This window comes from Sinohyriopsis cumingii, chromosome 16, assembly GCF_028554795.1.
Source record: "Sinohyriopsis cumingii isolate HCF-2022 chromosome 16, ASM2855479v2, whole genome shotgun sequence".
Taxonomy (NCBI): Eukaryota; Metazoa; Mollusca; class Bivalvia; order Unionida; family Unionidae; genus Sinohyriopsis; species Sinohyriopsis cumingii.
The window spans coordinates 96223394-96250336 of NC_142976.1; the positions used below are offsets into that span (position 1 = coordinate 96223394).

General features: G+C 36.6%; 1 protein-coding gene across 1 annotated transcript; it reads left to right on the plus strand.

Moving 5' to 3' along the window:
- Positions 1-229: 229 nt before the first annotated feature.
- Positions 230-26694, plus strand: LOC149781022 (uncharacterized). The gene is made up of 2 exons (XM_089938148.1): positions 230-415; positions 24533-26694. The coding sequence occupies exon 2, from the start codon at positions 24535-24537 to the stop codon at positions 25936-25938; it is 1404 nt and encodes a 467-aa protein (XP_089794274.1). The 5' UTR covers positions 230-415; positions 24533-24534; the 3' UTR covers positions 25939-26694.
- Positions 26695-26943: the final 249 nt, after the last annotated feature.

The following is a 26943-nucleotide window of genomic DNA, read 5'->3' on the forward strand; positions in this document are numbered from 1 at the left end:
CCACTATGCCACTGGAGAGAGAGAGAGAGAGAGACTAATGGAAAGAAGGAAATAAGTCGGTCATTTGTTGGTAGGTTTAGTTTTAGTTTTACGATCTAGCTACAAAAACAAGGGGTCCCTTATATGGAAATAGTAATCACTTGGGAATTTATGGTAGTAATATACACGTTTAGGCTTTCTAACATTGTACGTGCCCAAGTCATCGCACAGTTATGAGAGACAAGAATAGCTCTTGTATGCCACAGTTAGACTCCATATACAGGTATGCGAAGGTGGAGCTATATGACGGGATAGTACGAAATTGTCTGTCTGGTAAAGCATGTGATAAGCATGATGTGCTTTTATAACGCTGTTTGATTCTTGGCAACTCAGATATTCACGGTCGCCTATATATGATACCTGTCCGATACACCAGGTAAGTCATTCACGTGATTTTTTAACTGCAAGAATATCTACTTGTAATCGTCGTATTATTTAAATGTATTTTCATCGCAGGTGTTTAGTATGGTCATTTTGATTTGTTTATGTTTCAACTTCAGGGATTCATTTCTTGAAAACCTGTACATGTTTCTTTTGTAGCTTTGAGCTATCCCTGTAACTTTAAGTTTCTAGCAAGGACCAAAACTTTTAGGCCCGTCCATAATAAATTTGATTATTTATAGCATTAGTCACAACTTGCTCAGCCGGGTCCGAGTCTAGTCATCTCGTGCGATGAAAACGAAAACGACAAACTGTATGGCCTTGTATCGGAAGAAAAACCCTTATTCGAACGCCATAAAACAACAGATTTTCCACTATCGACCAAAATCGTGCGATTTAAGAACATTATTTCGAGATTTTAACAAGAATCAATTAGGATAGTTTATAATGATTTATTCGCATTGTAATCTCGTTAACTTGTTAGAACCAAAATAAAGAACTACCAAGCTGCAGATGCGATTCCAAAATTTCATACGATGAGAGATATCTGGAAGAGTGAGTGGTGGGTGTTCATTTTAAGAGGTTTTAAACTCCCAGTCTGAGAAAAGGGGCAGAGCCCAGCGTGAGGGCTCACAGTCTACCTGCACGAAAGCTGGGGTCACGGAACAGGTTAGTTGTGCAAAGTAACCCGGTACGGTCAGGAACGTACACGCAAGATATTTATTGCAGGTACGGTCGTACTGGAAACACGGGGTCGGTACCGTACCGGTAAAGTTAAAATCTTTGTGCACCGCTGAGGCTGACTCCGCCTTCTTCAAAATCGACATGTTATGTTCGTACTGACCATTGCAAGAAGCTTAAATAATTATATATTACTCACAGAATGCCAGAAAGGATGGCATCACTTCTTTACCTTTTACAAATTTAAAAGAAAACAATATATATTTTTTTGTAACAACATTTCGACATTTCGGTCCTCAAGTCTTGTATGTTCTACATTATTGACTAGCTGTGTGAGTGTATGTATGTGTGTCTGTGTGTGTGTGTGAATAATGATAATAATAACAATAAATTTATATATTTATATTCATTTTTTGTAACAACATTTCGACATTTCGGTCCTCTACTCTTGTATGTTCTACATTACTCACTAGCTCTGTGTGTGTGTGTGTGTGTTAATAATAATAAACTTATTTAACGAGGATAACACGTCTAGTCACAACTGACCCATCTGACATGTGGTCCTAAATTTTTTTAATTGGTTATGTTAATAAAAAAAAAAATCAAACATACTCAGGTATGTCGCACACTCATTCCTACATATTTAACATGAATGACTATGTGTGACTATACTAGGAAACATATACAAATATGAACAATATTTAATACACCGGTACATGCATTTCAGCATAAGTCTTCTTCATATATCGAATAAGATCTGGACATATTATTTATGGACATAATAATAAAGTTTTCTATTCAGAGGCTTTAATATGTCATTCCAGCTGGTCAAGAAAGAATTTATTTAATGATATTTTAAAAGAAGCAAGGAAATTTGTATTACGTATCTTCAATGGTTAGGAATTCCAGACAGTAGGTGCTGATACAGTAAATTAGTTTTTGTAATGATTGGTTTTTGACCAAGGAATCTGGAGATCGTTGTTAGTCGTCGATCGGAGATTACGCTCAGTATTTGACGATCTTAGTTCAATTAGGTTAGAGATATAATCTGGAGAAAGATCGTTTAAAGACTTACTTGTGGTGATTCCTTTAAATAAAGAATGTGTTTTTGAAAGGGTAGCCATTGCAGACGTGAAAACAAAACATTCAAGGAAGTTTCAGTATTGTTCGGGTTGCCCTTTTCTGGAGTTTATTAATTCTGGACAGATTATAATTGGATGTGTTTCCTCATATGGTATAGCAGTAGACTCTCAATGATTGTATATATCCCGGAAAATAAAGACTGGGGAGGTAGAAATCTCGACAGCAATTTTTTTTTAAAGTCATTATTTTGACTGCCATTGTGCAATCGATAGGTGATCGATATGTGATCGATATGTGCATTCCATCTGATCAATGTGGATACCAAGAAGTTTTTGATTATAGAGTTAGAAACAAATCCATGCGCTGCCTTGTTCCGATTGTCATGCATTTCGTTTTAGATATGTATAGATATTAATAAGCATTTATTTTGTTGACACGAAACTGATTGAGGTCGATTTAAAGTTTATTATCTGTGTTCAGACTCTGAATATTGAGATTCGTAGTAACTCTGGTGACAACTCAGATTTCAGCCACTCGTGTCCCCTTTGTTATAGACTAACAACGTTATCCTGTGTGAATGGTTTATTGATTGTTGGTCTGACGTGGGATAGAAATCAACACAACTTTCTGCTTCTTCGTTGTCGTCCTTAATCCTGCAGCACAAAATTAACATATGCAAGATAGCACCTTTGAGTTTGAAGCTGAATGAAGACAAAGTTCAAAGCCCTTTGTGGGATGACAATAAAGACGAACAGGGTTAATGGTAAAATTATCCAACACCAACTTTTTAACGAAAAGAGTTCTCGTATTATTTTGTCAGACGTGGTCATTCCTTAAGAAAAAAGTGAACGAATAAAATTTATTTTATGCAAATCCGTGAATTAATATATGTTCAGTGAGTGAAATATTAGTTTTATTTTGTCACCCAAGAACGTTTTCAATAGACATCGATAATAATATAGCCAAGCAATTTGATCCGCCACGTTGTCAATCATTTGGTGCAATAGTTTCATATCGCACGCACGAAAACAGCATTCGAATCCACTGATGAACGTAATTATTTGTTCATTTTTTGGTGTTTTTTTTTCTTGTTTGTTTGTTTGGAGTGTTCTTTCCAAGTATGTGCTTTCTTCTCTTGAATCATGAAAGAAAATTGTTACTATTCGTAGTTTCTGTGAGAATGTACACAAAACAAAGTAGAACACAAACGATTACCGTAAAAAAAAAAACTTTGTTACATCAAACTGTTACGCGCTTTAGATGGACAATGTGCTTGTTCCGATTAATAACACAAATATTTGATGTCATTATTGACCAATTCCAGCATTTTGACCCACTCTAGAAAATGCTATCCATTATTTGCTCGATATAAGAAAGCATCCTGTATATCAATGAATGGGTGAGATAAGACTTAAAACGCTGGCTGGATTCAGTAGGTAAAGAAAGTTACATTTGAGAGGGATTCTGACCCTAAATGTATCTCATTTTACTATGTCTTTTAATGTATCTCACATACAAATGTGTCTCACTTACCCATGTCCTTCATGCGTCTTACATACAAATTTATTTCACTTAATACTGTCTTTATGCGACTTACATACCTTTATTGACATGTACACCTGTACACCGACGTGGAAATATTTTGTATAATATATTTAAGCTTACAGCTTACGTATAGACGATGAATTGCAGCGCAGTAAAGGGGAATAAGGTGTGATTAATGTCTTATTCTGTCTAGATAGGACCGATCTATCAAAACGCTAAATTCGTTCAGAATTACAATGCCACAAAATTCTTTTGTATTTTTTTCTTGCTTTCTTTTTTGTGGAGGAGGGGTTCCGGCTGCTTTTACATATTTCAAAACCTCCCTTGTAGTGATCTGTACTTGAGTTTTCAAAACTTCAAACTCTTCCTTGAATGTTACTTTTTAAAGTAAAATATCTAATTTTAAACACATGCACGTAATCTTATAGCACAAAAATTCGATGTCGACGGCACTGAGTATTAGAACCATTTGCATTGTGCTAATTAGTCAACACGCAGCAGATCGTTTGATTGTTAATTGATGTGTTCTTTTGTTGTTGTTGTTGTTTGTTTGTTTGTTTTCGTTTGCTTTTTTTCTTGTTTTTTGTTCTGTTTTTTGTTTTGTTTTGTTTGTTTTTTGTTGGGGGATGTTTTCAGTGGGGCATGTTTGTTTATTTGGGTTTTTAAGGAGGGAAGGTTGGAAGGATACTTTTGCTTGGTTTTTCATTTTTCTCCTTTTTTTCTTTCTTTAAATGGGGAAGGAACAAGAAATTTTCTCAAAATGACTGTAATTGTTTCAAATGATGTATAAGTAACAGTACTCTGAAGTAATTTCATAACGGTTTGTCAATACCCAACTGCACTATATGCGAACGAACATCTCCATTAGTCATGTTTTGTATGCCGTGCACTATCTGCGAATCAACATCTCCATTAGTCATATTTTGCATGCTCCGTTGAGTCATATGTAGTTAGATCGTGCATTAACCTTTTACACTCGTATCGTTCCCCTGTAAAGTGGATATGATAAATGAATCCACGATTATTTTGACGGGAGTCGATACGTGCTTTGCATGTTAAATAATAGTTTTATTTTTGCCCATATTGGTATAAGGCTGACACAATATGTTTGTCTGGAGAAGTTTTGTTTAAATGTATCAAATGATGTTATTATTTTAGCTTTTAATGGTTGACACAGGTTTGTTCTTTTGAGACTATTTTTTTATTCTGTTTTTTTTTGGGGGGGGAGGGGTGTCTGTTTGTTTGTTTTGTTGTTGTTTTTGTTTGTTTTTAGTGCTAGTTTGTTTAATTTTTTTTGTTTCATTGCTTGGGTTTTTTATGCAGCATATAATTGTATATCATTGTATTATGTTCCTTTTGAAGCTTTTAGGTAGGAGCAGGTTTTCTATTTTACCATGTAGCAACTTACACGTCCTAAAAGCATTAAAAAGCACGAATAAAAAGCGACCTATAAAGACGCTGACGGAGAAAACGTGCAGTTGTATTTTCCAGATATCATGAAAGTTACAAACTTATAGGTCTAACGCGCTCTCCGTTACGGATCACTGCCATCTCACCTCTGTCTGCGTGGGTTCGAGTCCCGGATTCAGCTAATGTGGCTATGTGAGAAAGCTTGTCAGTAGCTTCTCGTGAGTCGGTGGTTCTTTCTGGGGTTTTCCCGGGTTCTTCCTCCACCATTAATACTGTCCGGCATGTATAGCCTATCGTGTGCTGAAAAATGGCGTTAAACCCTACAACAACAACAACAACAATAAACTTATGGTACGTACTGATTGTAAACATACGTATGCATCGCTTGCAAATCGAGTACTGAATGATTTCCATTACAGTTCTGTGTAATATAAGGGATAAGTTAATTTCTTGCTAATTAATTAAGTGCTAAAGAAAACGTTTTGGTGGGAAAGGAACCTGGAGCCCTTTCGAATGCGTCCAAAAACGTGATATACCACTTAATTTATAACACGTGCCTTTATCAACTTCTTTATCAACTTGTTTACGCCTACATATGGGACGTATATCTCAAAAATTTGAATTTACATTCCGAGGAGATAGTTAATGGTATGTCATTCAAATGTGTAAACAATATATGCCATTTATGTTACTTGCTATGTGTCTACCTACATGACAATTTCGGTCAATCAGTCGGTTATCTTTGCGAATCTTCTACATTTAATACTGTAAGGATGACAAAGTAATGATGTTAACTGCATCTCTTGTTATATTTATAGACCTAATAAAAAAAATTCTAAAGGTTTACTTCTATTAGATATGTTTTAATATTAAATAATGCATGAGTATTTTAATTAGCACATCTGGTTCATCTATCTGTGAGAACTTGTAGGACAACCCCTTTTGCACAAGTTAGCGACCGCTCCGGTGGCCTAGTGGCTAGAACGTCCATCTCGTATGCGGAAGGTTGCGGGTTCGAACAGCTGTCGAGTCATAACAAAGACTACTATTAAAAATGGTACTGGCCGCTGCCTCGTTTAGCGCTCAGCATTAAGAGGTTCGTGTTAGGACTTGTCGGCCTGGTGTCAGGATAATGTGACTGGGTGGGACATCATGCTACATGTCTGCGGCTTCACATCACTATAAACTGCAACACTGCAGACATGGTAACGATATGACTGAATAATTGTTAAAGCTACGTAAAAAATCCAACACACACACACACACACACACACACGCATAATTTAGCAAATAAAGTACGTTTAAAATAAGCAATCTATATCGTGACCAAAGACTTTGAAATAAAATAAAATAAAATAAATCGTATGTTCTCTTTTCTAAAAAAAATTCGATATCGGCTTCCGCAGCTTGACTGGGAACTTTTATCCCTTCATTAAAATTATGTGCTACATTTTATGTAGAGATCATGACTTTAAACCTAGCATTAACAAATAGGGAGATTCACCGTACCGTTTGTCTTCGTGTAGCACGTGCTTCCATCTCCTGAGCGTGATCAGGTAAAGCACACATTCGCTTTCCAACGGACATATCTTGAGAAAATTGGACATAGTAACCATAATAATCATAACACCTCTCTCTCTCTCTCTCTCTCTCTCTCTCTCTCTCTATATATATATATATATATATATATATATATATATATATATATATATATATATATATATATATATATATATTGATTATGATATTGCGCAAACTGCACCGCACCTGTCACTTGAGTAATATAATTTGGTCTGTGTTTGAACAGTTTACCCATGGACCATTGATTTCATTTCACTTTTTATCCCGGTAAACTGAATTTTACCTTTTATTCAAATGCGTATTAACATATTGTCAAACTCATGAATAAAGAAATGAGTTGTCCGCTTTTCTTCGTCTGGAGTAAGCCTCAAGCTACAGCGGAAATAATAAATAAGATATTTACAGGAAATAATAAATAAGATGTTTACAGGCGCGTCATGTTCAACACAGTCCGTTAAAGCCGTATATTCTCTGAAATTTTCTTTCAATTACAGTTGCTGGACTGAAATACTACGCTTTAAAACATGTCTTATAAAATATTTAAAATATAAAGTATTTATTGTAATATATGTGAGTTCTATTCCCCCCCCCCCCATCAAAGCGAAAGGTATTCAGTTCAGTGGTGTAAATTAGTAGCTTCATTATATATATATATATATATATATATATATATATATATATATATATATATATATATATATATATATATATATATATATATATATGGATTGTTTATTTTTGGTGGGGTCTCAAACGCTCTCGGTTACGGATCACTCGGATTCGGCCAATGTGGGTATGTGAGAAAGCTTGCCAGTAGTTTCTCGAGGTTCGGTGGTTCTCTCCGGGGATTTCCCGGGTTCTTCCTCCACCATTAATACTGTCCGCCATGTATAGCCTATCGTGTTCTGAAAAATGGCGTTAAACCCTACAACAACAACAACATATTTTTTATGGTTATCGATGTACACCCATAGGTTGATCGACCACGGTGTTATAGCCCGGATCGAGAAAATATTAATGTATGAAATTAATGTTTGGAATAAATGGAGATCTGAGCAGAGATAGAATAGAACAACACGGGCCTCGTGTATACAGAATATAATAATATAAATAATTAGATACAAAAAGTTAAAAATGTACAAGACCAATTGTAGGATGCACCTCTGCCAGAAAATAAATTAACTCAAAGTTATAAAATGCAAGTTGCAGTTTAGGGGCGCTCACCAATTAATATGTACTTTAGAGAGAGTGACGTATGTAAGGTGAAGTAGTTTTGCATTTAAAACATGCACAATGGAGAGAATGTTGGCATACCTATATGCTACAGTAATGTAATGTGGATGATATTTCTTTGGATATTGTACTTTTGGAAATTTTACATGATTTAAGCACACTGCTAACTAAAATGACTGCTCCCTTGTGTTAAAAAATCATCCTGAATTAGTCTAAAGTACACTATACATAGCAACTATTAAAATAGGGAAAATGAATTTTGCCAGACTAGTCAATACCAGTTTCTGAATGTGCAATGAATGAATTACCAAATATGTAAAATGTAAAAAAAAGTTATCGGCTCTTTTTTATACAATTTACCTCTGAAGTTCAGGAAGTGAAAATGACCAAGTAGAGCTAGCACTTTTTTGAAAGGTTCACATCTGAAGTAAGGCCAAGCTGTATACTCTATAACCCATAGTACACCCATCAATCATACATCAAAATAAAGGGAATTAAAGGTTCTTTTAATTATACCTAAGATATACAAGTTTTTTTTTTTTAAATAGCCAGTATAACCAGTGAGGAAAGCCGGGAAATTATTTTTCTTTAAAATCTTAACCCTATGCAAAATGCGAAACTGTATAGCGCCACCTTACATAGGTACAGCAAAATTCATCATGTAATCGAGTGTAGCAAACTTCATTTTTCCGGCATGTATGTCGAACATGAAAACTTGTTGCTGGCCACTCTCAAGAATCAACACAATCTGTTGGTTGGAGTCGATTTGCACAGGAACACTCTTGTTCCTTGTGGTCGTTCACTCTTCCTTCAGTTGTGGAAGCTTCAGTTGTGGAAGATATATTCCTTTTGCTATGCTTTTAGATTTGCTTTCTTTTCCTTATACCCCTTGTACGCGTCACTCATAAACTATAATCTATACGTCTCTTGGACACTCTTTACCAAGTCTCTCCCAAAACCAGCAGTAAAAACCTTTCGCCTCGCACAAAAACTAGACTGCCTGTTCTGCGGTGCATTTCAGTTTTAAAACACGGACCTTCGCATTGGTAACACACCCCAAAACGCTAACTTACCCAATCAGAATACAGGTTTATGTAACCGCTGTTATTAACTCACGCCCCTAAAGGGTTTGGAAAACTATACATTTTTCCCTTTTCCCTTAACATACCGATCTTTGTAAAGTTTCAACTTATAACAAATATTTCAACAAGTACGAATGCTGTTTCTGCAATGTTTCAACCCTTGGCATTTCGATAAACAAAACCCAGTCTTTACCCACGAACAGTTTCGCCATCAGACGGTACATTATTAATACTCAGATCAACTAAAGCACTGGCATCCTTCAACATGCCACTGATTTAACCCAGTCCAAAACATTTATATAAACAACAAACATTTGGCTACAAAAGGCTGAAACATAGCTTTATTTCCAAGGTATACTAATAAATTGACAAATGAACTGACACACTGTACCATTTAATCGAAATACACTATTAATTTCACTAACAACAATGACATGCAATTAATTTTCTTACCTATTTTGTTGGTAGTCAGTGACGTTTTCACTGATAAAAACTGAAGATTTTTAGCAAATGCCATTAGTTTGCTTTTTCTTTTCCAGCTTTTTTTTTACCCATGTTAGTCTTTCTTCGCCTGCATTTTTTAAACTTTTAGAATAAATTACAAGTGAAAGGAGAGGGGTTCTTTTTACGAGGAATTTGGAAATAAAATTGTATGTATCGATAAATAGAGTGTGATTTCCAGCATGAAATATCTTATTTTCGTTGTGGTACACTTTATATGGAGACCGCTCCTGTGGCCTAGTGGTTAGAGCGTAAGCCTCGGATGCGGGAGGTCGCGGGTTCGAACCCCGGCTGAGTCATACCATAGACTTATAAATATGGTACTAACAGCTTCCTCGCTAGGTGCTCAGCATTAAGAAAGAGGTTAGTGTTGGGACTGGTTGGCCTGGTGTCAGGATAATGTGACTGGGTGGGACATCATGCTTCATGTCTGTGGCATGATGCCTCACTGCTAGACATCACTATAAACTGCCACACTGCAGACATCGTAGTGATATGACTTAATTTTTTTTAAGGCAATGTTAAAAATCTAAATCACACACACACACACTTTCTACGAGCTTACAACACACTAGGGATAATGATATTTGGATTGTACATTACATATTGACAGATCACTTGATTTAATCAAGGTTAAGGACTGTCTTCTTGACATAACGTTTTCAACCTGACATAAAGTTTAACTTCAGCCTGACATAAAGTTTAACTTCAAAGCCAGCAAACAACACACTGCAAACAGCCATGTGTATACACTGATGGCTAGTAAATTTAAGGTCCTAAAACAAAATTATTAAGACCGCTCCGCGCGGCCTAGTGGTTAGAGCGGATACGGGACTTCGCGAGTTCGAACCCCGGCCGAGTCATACCAAAGACATACAAAATGATACGATACAAGAAGCTGCCTCGCTTGGCGCTCAGCATTAAGAGGTTAGTGTTAGAACTGGTCGGCCTGGTGTCAGGATAATGTGACTTGGTGGGACATGATGGTATATGTCTGCGGCATGATGCATCAGTGATACACACACACACACACACACTATTTTCTTCAGCTGCAAACTCATTTAAATTTCAAGAACATTTTACGATAACATAACTTTTAATGTGCTTTTGTACTGATCTTTTTTTTTTCTCTCTTTTATTTTAACGATTGGAAATCATCGGCAGTATTAAACTCAAACATCTGAGACCAGTGAGTTCATCATTTGACATTCATAAAAAGTAATGAATAGGTCCCTCATAAATCTCGGTACGCATGTTTTCATCGCCCCCGGGTTTCCTTTATGTTGATTGAAACTGGATTATTCTAACAGAATCAAGCCACGTGTTTAGTATGAGGCGCCGTAGCGTACAAAAGCTGGTTCATTGAGAAAGTTGCAGTTGAAATTTCGATGTCTGTGTCAAGAAATCCAATATCACGTGTTGGATCAAATTGCATGACCTTAAAGTTCCATTTTCTAGGTCGAGATTTTAGATTTTAAATGTTGAATTATGCAGTGGTGGTTTAAAGTTCTATTTCCTATGTCAACGTTTTACAGTGTATATTTTGAATTACGCAGCTGTGGTTGAAATTTCACTGTCATATCAATTTCGAGAATCCCTTATTTTCACTTAGAATGTACCGCTCCGGTGGCCTAGTGGTTAGAGCGTGCGGGAGGTCGTGGGTTCGATCCCCGGCCGAGTCATACCAGAGACTTAAAAAATGGTACTAACAGCTGCCTCGCTTGGCATTCAGCATTAAGAGGTTAGTGTTAGGACCGGTCGGCCTGGTGTCAGGATAATGTGACTGGGTGGGACATCATGCTGCATGTCTGCGGTATGATGCCCCAGTGCTAGACATCACTATAAACTGCCACACTGCAGACATCGTAGCGATATGACTGAAAAATTGTTAAAGCTACGTTAAAAATAAAAATCACATCACATCACATCACTTAGAATGTAACTGTTTGTGATGAAAGTTCCATTCCATATGGCGAGCATTTAGATTTCGTCTGTTGAATTTCACAGCAAAGAGAAGTAGCCACCTTGTTTAAAAATAACTTGTCCGTTCACAAGAGCGACCTCTAGCGAAGAAATTCATAGTAATTCTCGACCTGTGAATGGTAACTTTCAAACTGTAAATGCTTGAAGTGTAATGGCGCCTCATAATGGAATATACGAATGATGGATCTTAATACTCGATATTATTTTGAATTGTTAAAGTGGACATTGTGTAACGTTACTTTTAACACCAACACATCATTCCACCATATAAAAATAACAATTCTGACAAGCACAATAAAATGTCCAACCACCGCGTTGTAATTCAACAGATACAATCTAAAAATTCAACACACAAAATGGAGCTTTCGGCACAATCAATGAGATTCAGCATGTTAAACTGAAACTCGAGACATATGACATTAAAATTTCAACAACCGCCGTGTAACTCAGAAAATACAATCTACAAACTTGACATTGAACATCGAATTTTGTGTGTAATTCAACAGATGAAATCTAAATACTCAACACATGAAATGGAACTTTCAACATAAGCTCTTTGAACCAATACGTAAATGAGGAATTATCGACGTATTACATCACAAATCCAACCACCAACGTATAATTCAAACGACACAATCTAAAACCACGACATAGAAAATATAACTTTCAACCAACTACTACAGTTTAATCCAACAGATACAAATCCAACAGATACAATCTAAAATCTCGACCTAGAAAATGGACAAGTATTTTTGATACAACACCTGAAATTGGAATTCTGGACATATGACATTAAACATTCAATGGCAACGTTCTGATTGGACCAGCTTTTGTCCGCTACGGCGCCTCACAGTTAGCATATAACATATCCTATATTAGAATCTTGCTGGGTCACGGGTTTATCACGAGTCGCCGGTTTCCAGAATGGGTTGTTTGTAACTGATATTCTACACGCCATTTATAACAACAAAGTTAAAACTCGTATATAAAGGATGAAAGAGAACATATTTTATTACCGTCGATGCACAATTGCAACATGTCATGTAAACAAACTGCTTGGTAAATCCAAGTCATATCAAGTCACGGAAGAGATACAAAACAAGAAAGGTTAAGAACAATGCATAACGCGCTGGTTCATTATGTAATTGTCCGGGGGGGGGGGGGGGGGGGAGTGGCAAAGCTGTGTAAAATAGGTTGCCGACCCCCTGACCTAGAAGTACTAATGCATCCTATTAAGACTACAAATCTCTGCAAATAAATATATCACTGGCAAAGTAGTTGTAATTTATTTCTAACATGAGTATTGTACAATAGAGTAGTGTACAACTGTCTAAATTCTTGCCAATCCGTAGTTCGAGTTTCCTCTGACCCGTGTCACCCCATTTTTTGATATTTGGAGATGAAAGTACATCGTTGCTGAAATTTGACCTGGATCTGGCCATTTGCATTCCATTTCATGTGACTACACTACTCTCCCAACCTAGATCTCAGTGACATCAGAGGCCATACAGTCACGTGATATCAACAATACACCATTTCTAGTGTTGCTGTAGGAAAACAAATCGAACATATAAATGAAAGCCACGTATCTTTTTAATAGAAAAATGAAGGAAAAAAAACCTTCTCAAAACATTTATTTTGAGAACAACGACCGAAAATCTATAAATGTTGCAGCAATTTGAAGAAAACCAGATTCACTACGCAGAGCGCAGATGTCAGTGTGGTGGGTCACGTGACACCAACAAACACATCGCTGATACATGCTCGGTACTTCTTGAAAATGGTTTTCTCCACCATGTTGCGATACCGATATGTTTCTGGTCGTTATTCTCTAAATAAATATGTTGAGAATTAAGTGTGCATTATATTTATTTACAAACATTAAGTGACTTCTACATAATATGTCCAAATTCTATGTACAACAACTTTGGAAACTTGTTTATAGTCGATATCACGTAACTATATGACTTCTAATGTCATTAACATGTTGGTTGCTATATTTGTATAGTCATGTGACTCGGAATGTAAATGGCCAGATCCAGGTAAAATTTCAGCAACGATGTACTTTCGTCCCGTCTGTCAGCGGATTAAAGACATAACGAATGCTATGATCGCAATTTCTGAGAAAATAAATCATATTCCTATCGATTTCATGCAGGTATATCTCGATGAAAGGTCGTTCATGTTTGCTAGGCCGGCTAGTAAGCGGCTACCCCATGCCGACACCAAATGGTGCCGGCGAATTCCAACTTTTCGATAAGGAATGGACTCTGACCCTACACACGAACATAAATGTCCAAATATCAAAAATGGGGTGGCAAGGGTCAGAGGAAACTCGGACTAGCCAATCCATAACTTCCTGTTATTATAAGGTCGTCTTTTCATTATTGTCCTTATAGGCCGTCTTCGCCTTATTGCTATTATAAGACCGTCTTTGCCTTATTGCCATTATAAGACCGTCTTTGCTTTCTTGCAATTATAGGCCGTATTGGCCTTATTGCCTTTATTATGCCATCTACGCTTTATTGCTATTATAGACCACCTTTACCTTACTGCCATTATAATGCCCATTTTGCCTTATTGACTTGACCTGGCTCTCATTGCCTTACTGCCATTATAAGGCCATCTTTGCCTTCTTGCCATTATAATGCCCTCCTTGCCTTATTGCCATTATAAAGATATATTTGCCTTACTGCCATTATATTGCCCTCGTTACCTTCTTGCCATTATAAGGCACTTTTTGCCTTATTACATTATAATGCCCTCTTTGCCTTATTGCCATTATAAAGATATATTTGCCTTATTGCCATTATATTGCCCTCTTTACCTTCTTGCCATTATAAGACCCTATTTGCCTTATTGCCATAATAAGGCCCTTTCTGCCCCATTACCATTATGAAGACGTCTTTGCCCTACCACTGAAAGCATTTCGGTATGTTAGTAATACAAATTTATTTTCTTTGATTTTAAAGTGTCGCTTTACTTGTGTTATCACTATAAACATGGTCAATAGCATGGAATGCCACATTAGGGATAAGAATACCACATTAGGGCTAGGAATTCCACATTGGGGCTAGGAATTCCACATTGGGGCTTTTTAGCATTGCATATACTTCTCCCTACCTATAACTGATGTACGAATACTGCATTTTTAAACACTAAAGTGTGGCGTGTATGCAAGATTTACCTGCTAGACCGAACTTCTAGCTAGGCAGGACAAAATGTGAAAACATTCAGTTTTATTTTTGGCATTTTTTTTTTTTTGTAAGATAAATGACACCCCCACCCGAAATAAAGAAATAAAAAAAATAAATAAAAAATATCCATTACTTTTTCTGGCAGTCATGTGTCGAGGACTATTGCGCAAGCTATATCTCATTTACTTCGTTCCTGCCCAGTAAAATACATTTTTTTTTTTACATAAATCCAAGCTTTCCGGTTTAAGTATCTCCTACTCCTATTATGGCACATGGTTTGATGAGATTCGTAGTCTTGGTGTTTAGCAACAGTATACATTGCTTATAGACACACCGCACATTTTTTGGCCATGGACAACACGGTTGCATTACATTTTTTTCACTTGGCGTCACAAAACGTGTGCACTTATATATCCACCATTTTGATTCCGTAGCCACGCAAAGCTGGCACATAACAACATCGTTCTTCCCACATTATTATAACGGCAGATCTCATTTTGTGCGTCAGGATATCCTAATATATCACGCTCTGTTCTGCATCTCAACAGCACGAGACCGAATTTGTTACTTTTCCTTTTTTTGTTCTTGAAGTATCTTTGTTAGTCTGTCATAAACAAATAGATACATAAAACAGGTAGAAACATATAATGATTTTTGATTTTCATTGGCTGAAATCAATCATTTGGTTGTCGTTCAAGTTAGAAGCCAATCGTTAATATATAATTTCATAGTTCGAAAAGCATTTTTAGAATACTCGGTTTTGACATTCCACACGAAGTCATGTTCGTTTGGTAGATGTTTCTGTTTAATACACTGATGATAAAACATTATTTGACCGTACTAATATAAATTGGTTTCTCGGCTGTCTTTGACACAAGCACTTGCTTTCGCAAAATGTATTTATACATAAAAGATCTGGCTTATTACACATGCTTTGAAGTTTTAATTCCGTGATTGATATCGTATCCCAAAGATCATAGTCCGGAAATGCTCGTTCAAGATGACAGTTTTGGGGACATCATGCAACTTTTGTAAAAAAAAAACAAACAAACCGTAATGTTTTAGGTTTGTCAGAAATAACTGCAAATAATATTTGATAGAAGTATGCAAGATAGCGGTTCAACTTCACTATTCTGTCTTTCGATATAAGCCAGGGAACTTCAGGTTTAATTTGTCTTTCGTGCTACAGGGGCACTTTATATCAAGTATAATCTATGTATCATTTCGATGAAGTAAATATCCATATCTACGATTCAATCATACATTTTACTTGATTATACGTTAGGGAAGCAAATGGCGGCGCAGTAAGCGCGCGTTGCATTGTGGGTATTTGTGTACATGCTCGTGACGTCAGTAAAAACAACCCATACGAATCTTAATCAGTCTTAGCGATATATGTACATGCATCTTAAGAACTATAGGTAGTATGAAAGGACTTAACGGAGTGGTTGGGCGTGGTATGAAAAGTTATAAATTAGTCATTTAAATAACTGTCATTTTAATATTCAGGGACGGAAATGTATATGGGCTAAAATGGCCAATTTGATATTGCATTTTACGTGCAATAAAACACGACATTAAACTAGCACTGAGCTATTGCACTGTAATCATCTGGTATGAAGACAAAACAAGATGCGTAACATTTTTCATATATACTGGGCCTTGTGTAGAATGCACGTGGAGAGCTCCAAGATGCCATGTAGTGGGTGCTGCCATGTTGGTCTTCGCCCAGTCAACCCTTTCCCTTGACTGACAGTCATATTACCCGCATCCCTGAAACCCAATGGTATCTAGACTTTCCATGCTGACAGTACATTTGTGGTCGGTACTGATAATAAAGAAGAGAAACATTCCAGAAGTACAATGACTTATTTGCTAACATTTGCTTCTTTTCAGCTCTTCTCCCCCCGCATGTAGTTCTCAAAATATTAATCCGCCAAAGTGTATGTTTTAGGGAAACAGCAATCTTTCTTTTTTAATGCCCATCCAAAGATAATGTAAATTACCTGCCATTAGCTACTTATCCTAAATAAACTTTACAGGTATGCATAAATGGGATATATATTGAATTTGCCTGTACTTATGAAACTATTTTAGTTGCGATATAAGTTTTCGCTAGTGTGTGAGAAAGCGTGATTCAGATTAGAAAAACAACAAATTTTAACAAAATTACAAACTGATCAGGTAAGATATACGAGCAGTTGCATACTTCACAAGATGGTACTACTTTCAGTTCAGTTGGATGCCAAGGTTGGCACTAATCATTAATGTTAAACAAATGATAGAGCAAGATGCTTTATCATGAAGAATAGGACATATATACATGTATATATATATATATCCACGTGCTTCCTGTATTGGATTCTACAGCTTGTAGACTAGGCGACGAAGATGGAAAGAGTTTACTCGTATTTTGTTCAGTTAGTTATACACATATTAGTGGTGACCTGATGACAATTTTCTGTACTTTGTCGTTTATGTTGTTTTGTTTGTTTTTTTTAACATTTGAGCACTGAGTAAACAAGTGTTTACCGTTGTACAGTACAATCATTTGTTGAAAGACATGAGTTACTTTTGAAAACACAGTACAAGGAGGCAGTTTAATGCGACTGGTGGTCTACATATCGGGAAAATATTAGACAAAATTCTTACATTTCGCACGGTTTGCCTTGAACCCATTACTGCGATACCAAGAATGTAGCTGGAGATTGAAACTCAAGATTCATTAATTAATAAAATCTACAAACTAATTTACCATTTGCAATAGAATATAATAGATTGATAGATAGATAGATAGATAGACAGACAGACAGACAGACAGACAGACATATGAGCAGATAATATAAGAATATTCCAGACTGTCTATTTTGGGGATCATCATAATGTTTGGGATTGTTTGGGATTTTTAAAAAAATGTCATTATAATAATTAACAGATTATATGGAGAATTGTGTTATTGTTTTCATCATAAAATACTGCTTATGGCAAATACAGGCCTTCGTACCATTCTTTAGGAGCTACTCTCAAGGTTGTTCAGGATTGACTAGAAATCCATTTTATTTGCAAACACATTGTGAAGAAAAACAGCTCATGTTCATTATTTCCAAATTTTATACAGAATCCATTTCTCCTTGCCACTAAATGGATTATTCACAAATGTCAGTGGCATTTATTTTTCACTACAAACAGACTCCATTTTGGTGTACACTGCATCAAATCCTCTGAACAAAAAGGTATGGATTTGTTTTTTTTTTATAAATTATTCTTTCAGACACTCACTGCTAAATGTTGTGGATATTTAACTGAAAGAAATGGGTCATCACCATTACTAAAATTTGTAGTAATTTCTTCACAATCAGAGTACCACCCCCACCCACCTATACTGAATTGTGCATTGACATTAGTCCTTAACATCGATGCATAGTGAAAGGATCGAATTTATACTCGCTTACTGCCCTGCCAGCGCATGATTTGTTTCTTGAGGATCTCGTATATGTGATTAGCTGTGTGTGCATAATTATTGGTCTATGAATGGAAAATACTGATTAACCACAGTCTGATAGGGTACGCTTTGCATTAAGACTTTTTTCCGATGCGTGTACTTTGGATTAAGACTTTTCCGATAGGCTCAGCCTTGCAATAAGACTTTTTCTGATGGGCTACAATTTGCATTAAGATTTGTTCCAGCAGACTGCGCCTTGCATTAAGACTTGTTCCTATAGGCTACACATTGCTTATACTTGTTTGATTGGTTACGCTTGCATTAAGACTTGTTTCGATCGGCTACACCTTGTACTAGACTTGTTTCGATTGGTTACGGCTTGGTTACGGCTTGCATTAAGACTTGTTTCGATCGGCTACACATTATACTAGACTTGTTTCGATTGGTTACTCCTTGCATTAAGGCTAGTTTCGATCGGCTACACCTTGCATTAGACTTGTTTCGTTTAGTTACTCCTTTCATTACGACTTGTTTCGATCGGTTACACTTTGCATTAGACTTGTTTCTATTGGTTACTCCTTGCATTATGACTTGTTTTGATCTGCTACACCTTGCATTAAACTTGTTCTTTAAAGATTGGATTTATTGTATTCTTTTTCCGATGCCAATAAAATTGTACTTCTAGCCATATTATGACGTCAGAAACTAATATTTACAGACACATACATGGGCAGAACTGCTGATTTGACGATCCCAGCTTTCTTCGCGCAAACTGTGAGGCTAAGATAATATCCACGCCAGAATGTTTGTCACGTGGTGTAGTGTCCAGGCCGTAAGTGTTTGGCCCGAGGATTGCCCCAATATGTTGATTTATAGGTGATTTAGTAAATAGAGTGGGTTTTAGCATAATGGCGACGTCAGTGTTAATGTTTGTTTTGACCTCTCGAAGCAGATTCGCTAGAGTGCAAGGATGGTTTACTGATAAAATTCTCTTTCATCACACTTATCATTTATTGAGTTTCATTGAAAGAGAGTGTTATATGTATTAGAGAAAGAGAAGCTATTAAAACAATAAACGACATTGTGGTGATAGCGTGCAAAAATGAAATATAAAAATATAGGAAAAACATTCAATACTTTTCTTGACTTTAGGGATAATGCATTTCTGGTTAACGTAGAAATGGCATTGGTATAGAGTAATAAAATGAAGGATCACCGAAGACTACGTAATTGTTACCTTTTGCAAGCATATATTTCCAAAATTCTACTTACATTAACCCATAGTCATAAAGACGATTCTGTAAACGTTTGAAGTTTAAATATTTTACGTCCAAATTTTTACTTTTTCAATACATTTGTGACACAAGGCATCTCCACCCCCTCGTGCCAAAAACATCGTCGAATAATTTCCAGCTGGAAATTTTGGAACTCGTTTAATAAATTCAGTATTAAATCATTGCCCATTTGAGAGCATAGTTTATCACAGTTTTATCTTACAGCTGACGTATTTACGATAGAACTATCATTATTACTCTTGCTGGTCCTGATTTACGCACCTTGCTGTAGACTGTGTCACCTGTTTTATTGCTAACATCCTTGTCCGATACTTGACACCATGTCACATCTGAATGAAGAACATGATCAAACAGCGTACATGCAAACTTTGGTGAAGACACCATGTATTCAGAAATGTATTGCATCTTCATGTCTTTTCGTTTCGATACTCTTTTATTTTAGCAAGAAAGGGAAAAGAAGGTTCTGACTGCTCTTTAATTATGTACATTTTATATAGAAAACTATACAGAATTTGGAAATATTTGTTGCACAGACGCGTGTTTCCCCAAAAATTGCGGATCTCCTTGAAACCGAATTCTCCTGGCACAAAACAAAGATATATATATATATATATATATATATATATATATATATATATATATATATATATATATATATATATATATACATACATGCTCACAGCAAATATCCCGTCAGTTTTGTAATACGCTGTTTCAGTACCAAAATTACTAGCGCCTGCTGCAAACAATTTGATAAACGACCAATCAACATCGTTCAAGTGTTTGACTGCAGACAGATTTATGGACCAATCTAAATTGTCCTACTCCTCCAGTTTTACTCATCTTGTGTAATCTTCTCATCAAAAAGAATATTTAATTTTTTTATAAATATATTTTTAAAAATATTATTAAAAAAACAAACATATTGCTCGCAAAATTATCTTATTGTAGTGAAATGGTCTTTTCTTCTCATTCTATCGAACTTAGCGATTCAATGTTTTTCCGTTGAAATGAAACGTAAATTCGACTAATTTTGCGATGTTTTCCGTTGCTAGTCTCTCCTTGTCGATTGATTGATTTGCGTATGTTATAATGAACCTGTTCAGTGTCGTTCTTTTAGTATTTAGTTTTTAATTGTTAATAGTAGAATTCGTACATCAACCATTCGGACATTTTTGATACCGTAAATCCGCTATATGTTTGGTGAGTGTAATCTTGGTTTTCAGCACTACTACCTTATCGGCCTACCTCGATTAGAACCTCATTGACTAGCTCTTCTGGATCTACATCTCTTACTCCCCATAAAGACACTGGTCCCTGTCCCCATGTTTCTTTTTTTACGTTTTGTAACTAATGGAGTAAGATTTGGTGATTTTTTTTTAGCCCAGGCTCTAAAACTTATCCTATGGACCAATAACGTGATAAAACACCTGAATGCAATCAGTAACTTTTATGAGTTCATGATTAAAGCCCTGATTTGCTACTGCATTTTCCAGAGTATACATGATTGGTCAATGTTAGACTGTGTCTGAAGTTGTTGTTGTAGGGTTTAACGCCATTTTCCAGCACACGATAGGCTATACAATGTCTGAGGTAGGATGATAATTTCAAAATCACAATAAACAACATACGGAACAGCTAAATGACGATAATTTCTAAATTTCAAAACCGAGCCGCCTTCAGTCATTATTTCTACGTTGTCGTTTACATTGTAACATATTTTGTGTTCTGATAATTTTTTTCTGATGTATAGAAAAAATGTCAACATTTTTATATGTATTTCTGCTCGCGATATGTATTTACCTATGAAGAAATAACGGTACCTTCCAGCTGCGTGATCGTTTGAACAATCGCATTGAAATTGTGTAGCATCGCTTCAAGCGGTTATGATGAACATGTCAAAATGTCTTCCTTTATCTGTTTCGGTTATTCTAACTGGTTTGTTGTAGCATTCCACTATACCGCGGTCCCGCATTTTTAATATTTCGTACACATTAACGGATATATCTAATCCAGTTTCAGTTTTTTACAGTCGTGTCTATTTGTATTGTACATCAACCAAAACAATGCTTGTATGGTAATGGCCAATAAGGGCGGGGTTCCTTTTATTCTGGGATGGGGTGGGTGGACGGAGGATATTTAAAATTAGCTCTATAGCAGCCAAAAACAGTTATTATCAGTATATTAACGTCTTTACAAGCCTTATTGCCCTTAATCCATTCAGGTATATCTTCTATGAATTCCTAAGAGGGGTTGATAAATATCTAAGTGTAACGTTAACTATTCAATCCTGACAAACAGCCATCTTGTATTGTCGACTATTTCCTGCCCAGATATGGCATGAAAGATGTTAAAAGTAAAACATTCAGTGACATCAGCCATCCCAACACTTACATTTTATTTATGAGTTCCGTAATTTTGATCACTAAGCCTAGCTGAACCTTTATAGAAACAAATTGTCAATTTTTTCGAACGATGGTGTTCTTTGAATACGGTTCAGTGTCACTGAAAATGTACTCATAAAAATTTCTTTTGAAAAATTTCTCTTTTTTTCTAATAACATTGTAATATCAGTTTTGCTTTTGTTGTGCATTTTTCTCAGTTCCTTATTGTTGCGAACGTATTAAAGAATCTTGTAATTTGGTGGGGTATTTTTGTACTCTTTATTCTTCTTTATAGTTTTGTTTCTTTGTTTCCTAGGTTTTTTGTAGGGTTTTCTTCCATTTGCTCTAGTTTTTCTATACTGGTAAATCAAGTATCAAAGCGTCCATTCTGATTTATTTAACTAGGAAAATATAAGCATATAAGTACTTTCTATATATTCAAGTACAAAATGTTACAAAGTTGTTGTGTTGTGATTTTGGATTTTTAACGTAGCTTTAACAATCTTTCAGTCATATCGCTACGATGTCTACAATGTGGCAGTTTATAGTGATGTCTAGCACCGGAGCGGTACAAAGTACTTAATATATTCGAGGTGTGTCAGCAGTTATGCTGTGTAATTTGTGTCATAAACTAAGCAGTGCGAAAGTTTTCCTCAAAAATAACATTTCACTTCCCGACAGTCTGGTAACATAAGGGGAATTGCAAACGGCAGCTTCCCACCCCCCAGTCACCAATATGGACGGCTTCAAAGGCACCTTCTGACTCCCTCATTACTTTCAAGGCCATGTCCACAACGAAACTTTGGCCCAGCCCCCAACATCCTGTAGAGTATGTATGTATGTATGTATGTATGTATGTATGTATGTATGTATGTAATGATAAATCTATCGCATTAACTCTTACAAAATCATAAGTCCATGGAAACACCTGTGATCAGTTAAACGGTCCCAAAATCAAACCAACGTTACGGTGGTGTTTTCATTCGGAACATCCTCGTCTGTTTCCAGTGCAATTCTAGCAACTTCGACTCTCGGAAAGACTAGGCGGTAATAGTAGGGATACCACACGAACTGGCAAGTCGTTGGCTGAGTGAGCCTGGCGAACATCCGACAAGATGTGCAAAGAACGGTTTCTCATAAAATGATAGTTGCTGAAAATAACACCCGACAACGTTTCATCAATGTATGAAATATCTGCCCTTTTAATTTTTTAATGTTATTCGTGCCTCTTTCAAACGAATAAAAAATGGAAGAAGTGATTCGGTTTGGTTTCAAAAACTTGATACTGTTGCTTAATGTCATCGATGATTCGGCATATAGTCATTGTGAGGTCAGTGAAGTCCACAATGTTTTTAAGACGTAACAAAAACGAGCTTGAGGGCAGTACAACATTACCCTTATTAACATTTTGGGGTTTCTCAAGTTTGCGATAGAAAAGACTGATAACTTTCTGATCTGGGAGCTACTCAGTCTGATTATAATCAGATCTCCACGGTCATATGTGAACATCTGTCAGCAACCGCTTAGGGGCCATGCCATGTTCTGGTGACGATAATCGCTAATTTTATCAACCAATCAGATGAAGGTTTATACCTCGAGCAGTATAGCTGAAGAGCACCTTTCAAATTTCAGAAAGCTGCATTTCCATTGGCTAATTGATAGGCCACCAGAAAATGATCTCTGAGCGATCACGGTCAGATCTTAACGTAGGTCAGTGAAAATCTGATTTTAATCAGATTGGGGACCTACGCTACGTTACGTTCTCAGCCATTATGTGATGAAGAAATGCACCTGCCTGTTGGGTCATGCACGTGGTCACTACAGTGTTCGGTCTTGTCACTCTTAGCAGATCATCCAAGGAGGAAATGCATGTCAGTATGGTTAGTGCTTCTTTAAGCCTTTTATTAAAATGGCGAATTAAATTACAAACGTGACTTTGGCAGAGTGGGTATATCACGTATCAACTACAGCTTAAATCAGGGGTCTCAAACTTAAACTGCCCTGAGGGCCGCATTATGACGTTTGCGATGGCCCTAGGGCCGCACCACCTTTGTTATCTCTCATGACACCTTGTGACGCGAATCAGTTTGCGGGCCACATGATACGGCTTGGCGGGCCACGTGTTTGAGACACCTGGCTTAAATAATGTGATCATCCACCCCCACACCAGCCTTTTCAGTTCATGGATACGCATATCATTATATCAGTGCACTTTAGACGAAGAGCTTTTGATAATAACAATTACCAATGCTGCAAGTCTAAACCCCAGAAATGTGAGTTGACATCTTACAGTTTGATAAATGAAGATCGTATTCCGCTCTTGCGTTGCGACAGGTTGTATTAAGAATGGATGCGACATTCACGAGATCGTAAAAAGTACGTAAGTGTTTAATTACTTTTGACGAATGTGTGGGTGGATCGTATTCCTGTTACAGTGATTTACCACCAATGTATTTGTGGATTCAAAGTGTGAAGACGTCATTTGCTGACCGAGATCCATTCTCATTTAAAAGTCACAATTATTATTTAAAAGCTCGCAATATTTTCTTGAAAACGTGTCATTCATTTTAATCTATATTTTATTTTGTTAAATACGGTATTCACCGAGTAAGTGTTTCTACACTTCAACATGTATACATTTAACTATGGGCTAAGATAAGTGTTCTTTTATAACTTCGATTTCTTGTTTTTGCAGGAATGGATGCCAAGGCGGAAAATAACAACTTGGAAAACATCAGTAAAGTTCTCAACAAGGTTCGCGATTACTTCATTCTAGTTTTTACGTACATTGTATATAAGACTACCCGCTCCATTGTGACCGCCTTCCAAAAATTCACCTGGGGAGTTACGGGCGTCGAAAAGACAAGACGGGACGCAAGAAAGGGTTTGAATTTCAAACAGAGTGCACATGTGCAAGAAATATTCTGGAGAAGAAAGATCTATAATTTAGAAATCGCTGATTGTAGTGATTTTATTACATTTCATAAATGTTTCAAACCACCGTCCTATGTTTTACAGCCAAATATATCACTGTACTGCGTGTCAAAGGAAGAGGCAGTTTTTATAGAAGTTGACGAACGTTGTAATGTCTACGTAAGCCATGATTATCGAAGTTTATACATGTCACAATTTATCAATGCAAAAAGAATTATCACCATGCCGCTAGCTTCATTTCACAAGATCGCGCAAGATTTAGGCAATCCGAAAGTTCCAGTGATTTGGCTCTCCGGCACTGGTAGGTGTGGCTCAACGTTGCTTAGCCGGGTATTTGGGGCGGTGCCAGGATGTATGGTTTTAGAAGACCCCGATGCACTCACTAACCTTGCATTCTTAAACAAGTTGAACCAATTTCCAGGCGGGGAATACGATCAGTTGTTGATTAGTGCTGTTCGTTTACTTTGCAAACCAGACGATCGCGCCAGCATGTTTGTCATCAGGGCACGTCCATGTTGTATTGTGCAAATACACAAAATTCATGAATTCTTTCCAAATATATGTCACGTGTTTGCCTATAGGAACAGTCTGAAGACAGTATCGTCATTCATGGGCGTCATTAATGAGAGCAGTGCTTTGAAAATATTACGTACGTTTGTTGACAATACATTGCTGGCCACAATATTTCCGTGTATCCGAAGATTCTTTTACAACCGATTTTGCTACGTGCTCGAAAGAGATTCAAACCAAATTAAAATATCAGATCTCACAACCTTTGGAATTTTTACACACTTATGGGCATTGTGCTTGTCGCGCATGAGCGAAGCGACCGAGAAGGGGATGCCAATTCTATCTATCCTTTACGAAGAGAGCATACGCAATCCCCGACGCACGTGCAGTGTTTTATTTGAAAGGTTAAGAATACGTACCCAGTACCTGATGAGCGCAGTGGAAGCATTCAAAGAGGACAGCCGTAGCGAAGATTTTACGACGAGTTTCATCACTAACGAGTCCAGGCGTACGTTGCCCAGTGAACTACTTGCCGAGGCAGACGGTATACTTAAGAAATATAACCTGCCAAAACTCGGAGAGCGTTTTGAAATGCCAGGTCTTCTGTCTATAGACCCACCATTTGCCAAAACTCCTTCAAGGGACATCCTTTTATAAAATAAAAAAATGATCTTGGTGTTCTGTTCCGTCGGGTTGTATCTGCAACATTTGCCTCAAAACTTACAAGTACTCTTGTCTGGCATCTTCTCATTCGGAACATCCTCGTCTGTTTCCAATGCGATTCAAGTACCTTATACTCTCGGAAAGACTATGCTGTAATAGAAGGTATACCACACGAACTGGCAAGTCGTTGGCTGAGTCAATTAATGTTACAACTGCCTTGTACAATTTCCAAGACCCAAATCTCCAATTGACTGCATTGTTCTTGCACAGTAATCTTCACAGGACTTTGTTATTCCTGGACAAGACTCAGTAATCTTCAGTGCATTTATTATTCCTGCACGGGACTCTGTATTCTGCAATGCTTTTCTTAGACAAAGTAGACAATATCTTATCGCAATGTCAAGGACATTAGTGTTAGGGTGAGCGTCGCGGTGGAGGGGATTTTGTTTTATTTTTTGGGGATCAAATATTGTCTTATTTTTGCTCGCAATTTGGCTTTAGTAAACAATTCAGCAGACAAGTTGCTTAAGCTTTTCCTTTGATTTGATAATGGTGCATAACGTGCAATAACGTCATCGCATTAAATATGAATTATAACATTAACTATCAGCATTTTTATATGTGAATTATATCATTAAATGTCAACACATTTATATATAAATTATGTCATCAAAAATCAGACAAATATTAACTACATCTACCAAACCAAATTATTTTATATTAGACATGTAATAAAACTTGGTAAAAGTACACGTTTTCTTCTTCGTCCTGCTCATCCTACCTTTTATTCTTCTTTTTCGTTTGGAAAAAATGTAAATTCATACCTTGAACTGCTAGTTCGTGTTCCATGGGTCATTAGGTCACCCGACAAGTAATAGAGTAATGGCAACACAATTAGGCCACATACATCATTTTTATGTGAATTGTGTCACATACATCTTCCTTATGTAAGCTATGTCAAATATATCATTTAAAAACATTACTTTTTTATAATCTGTT

Bases quoted from the DNA above. Each gene is read 5' to 3' on its own strand.
- LOC149781022 (XM_089938148.1), top strand. From the start codon at position 24,535: ATGGATGCCAAGGCGGAAAATAACAACTTGGAAAACATCAGTAAAGTT.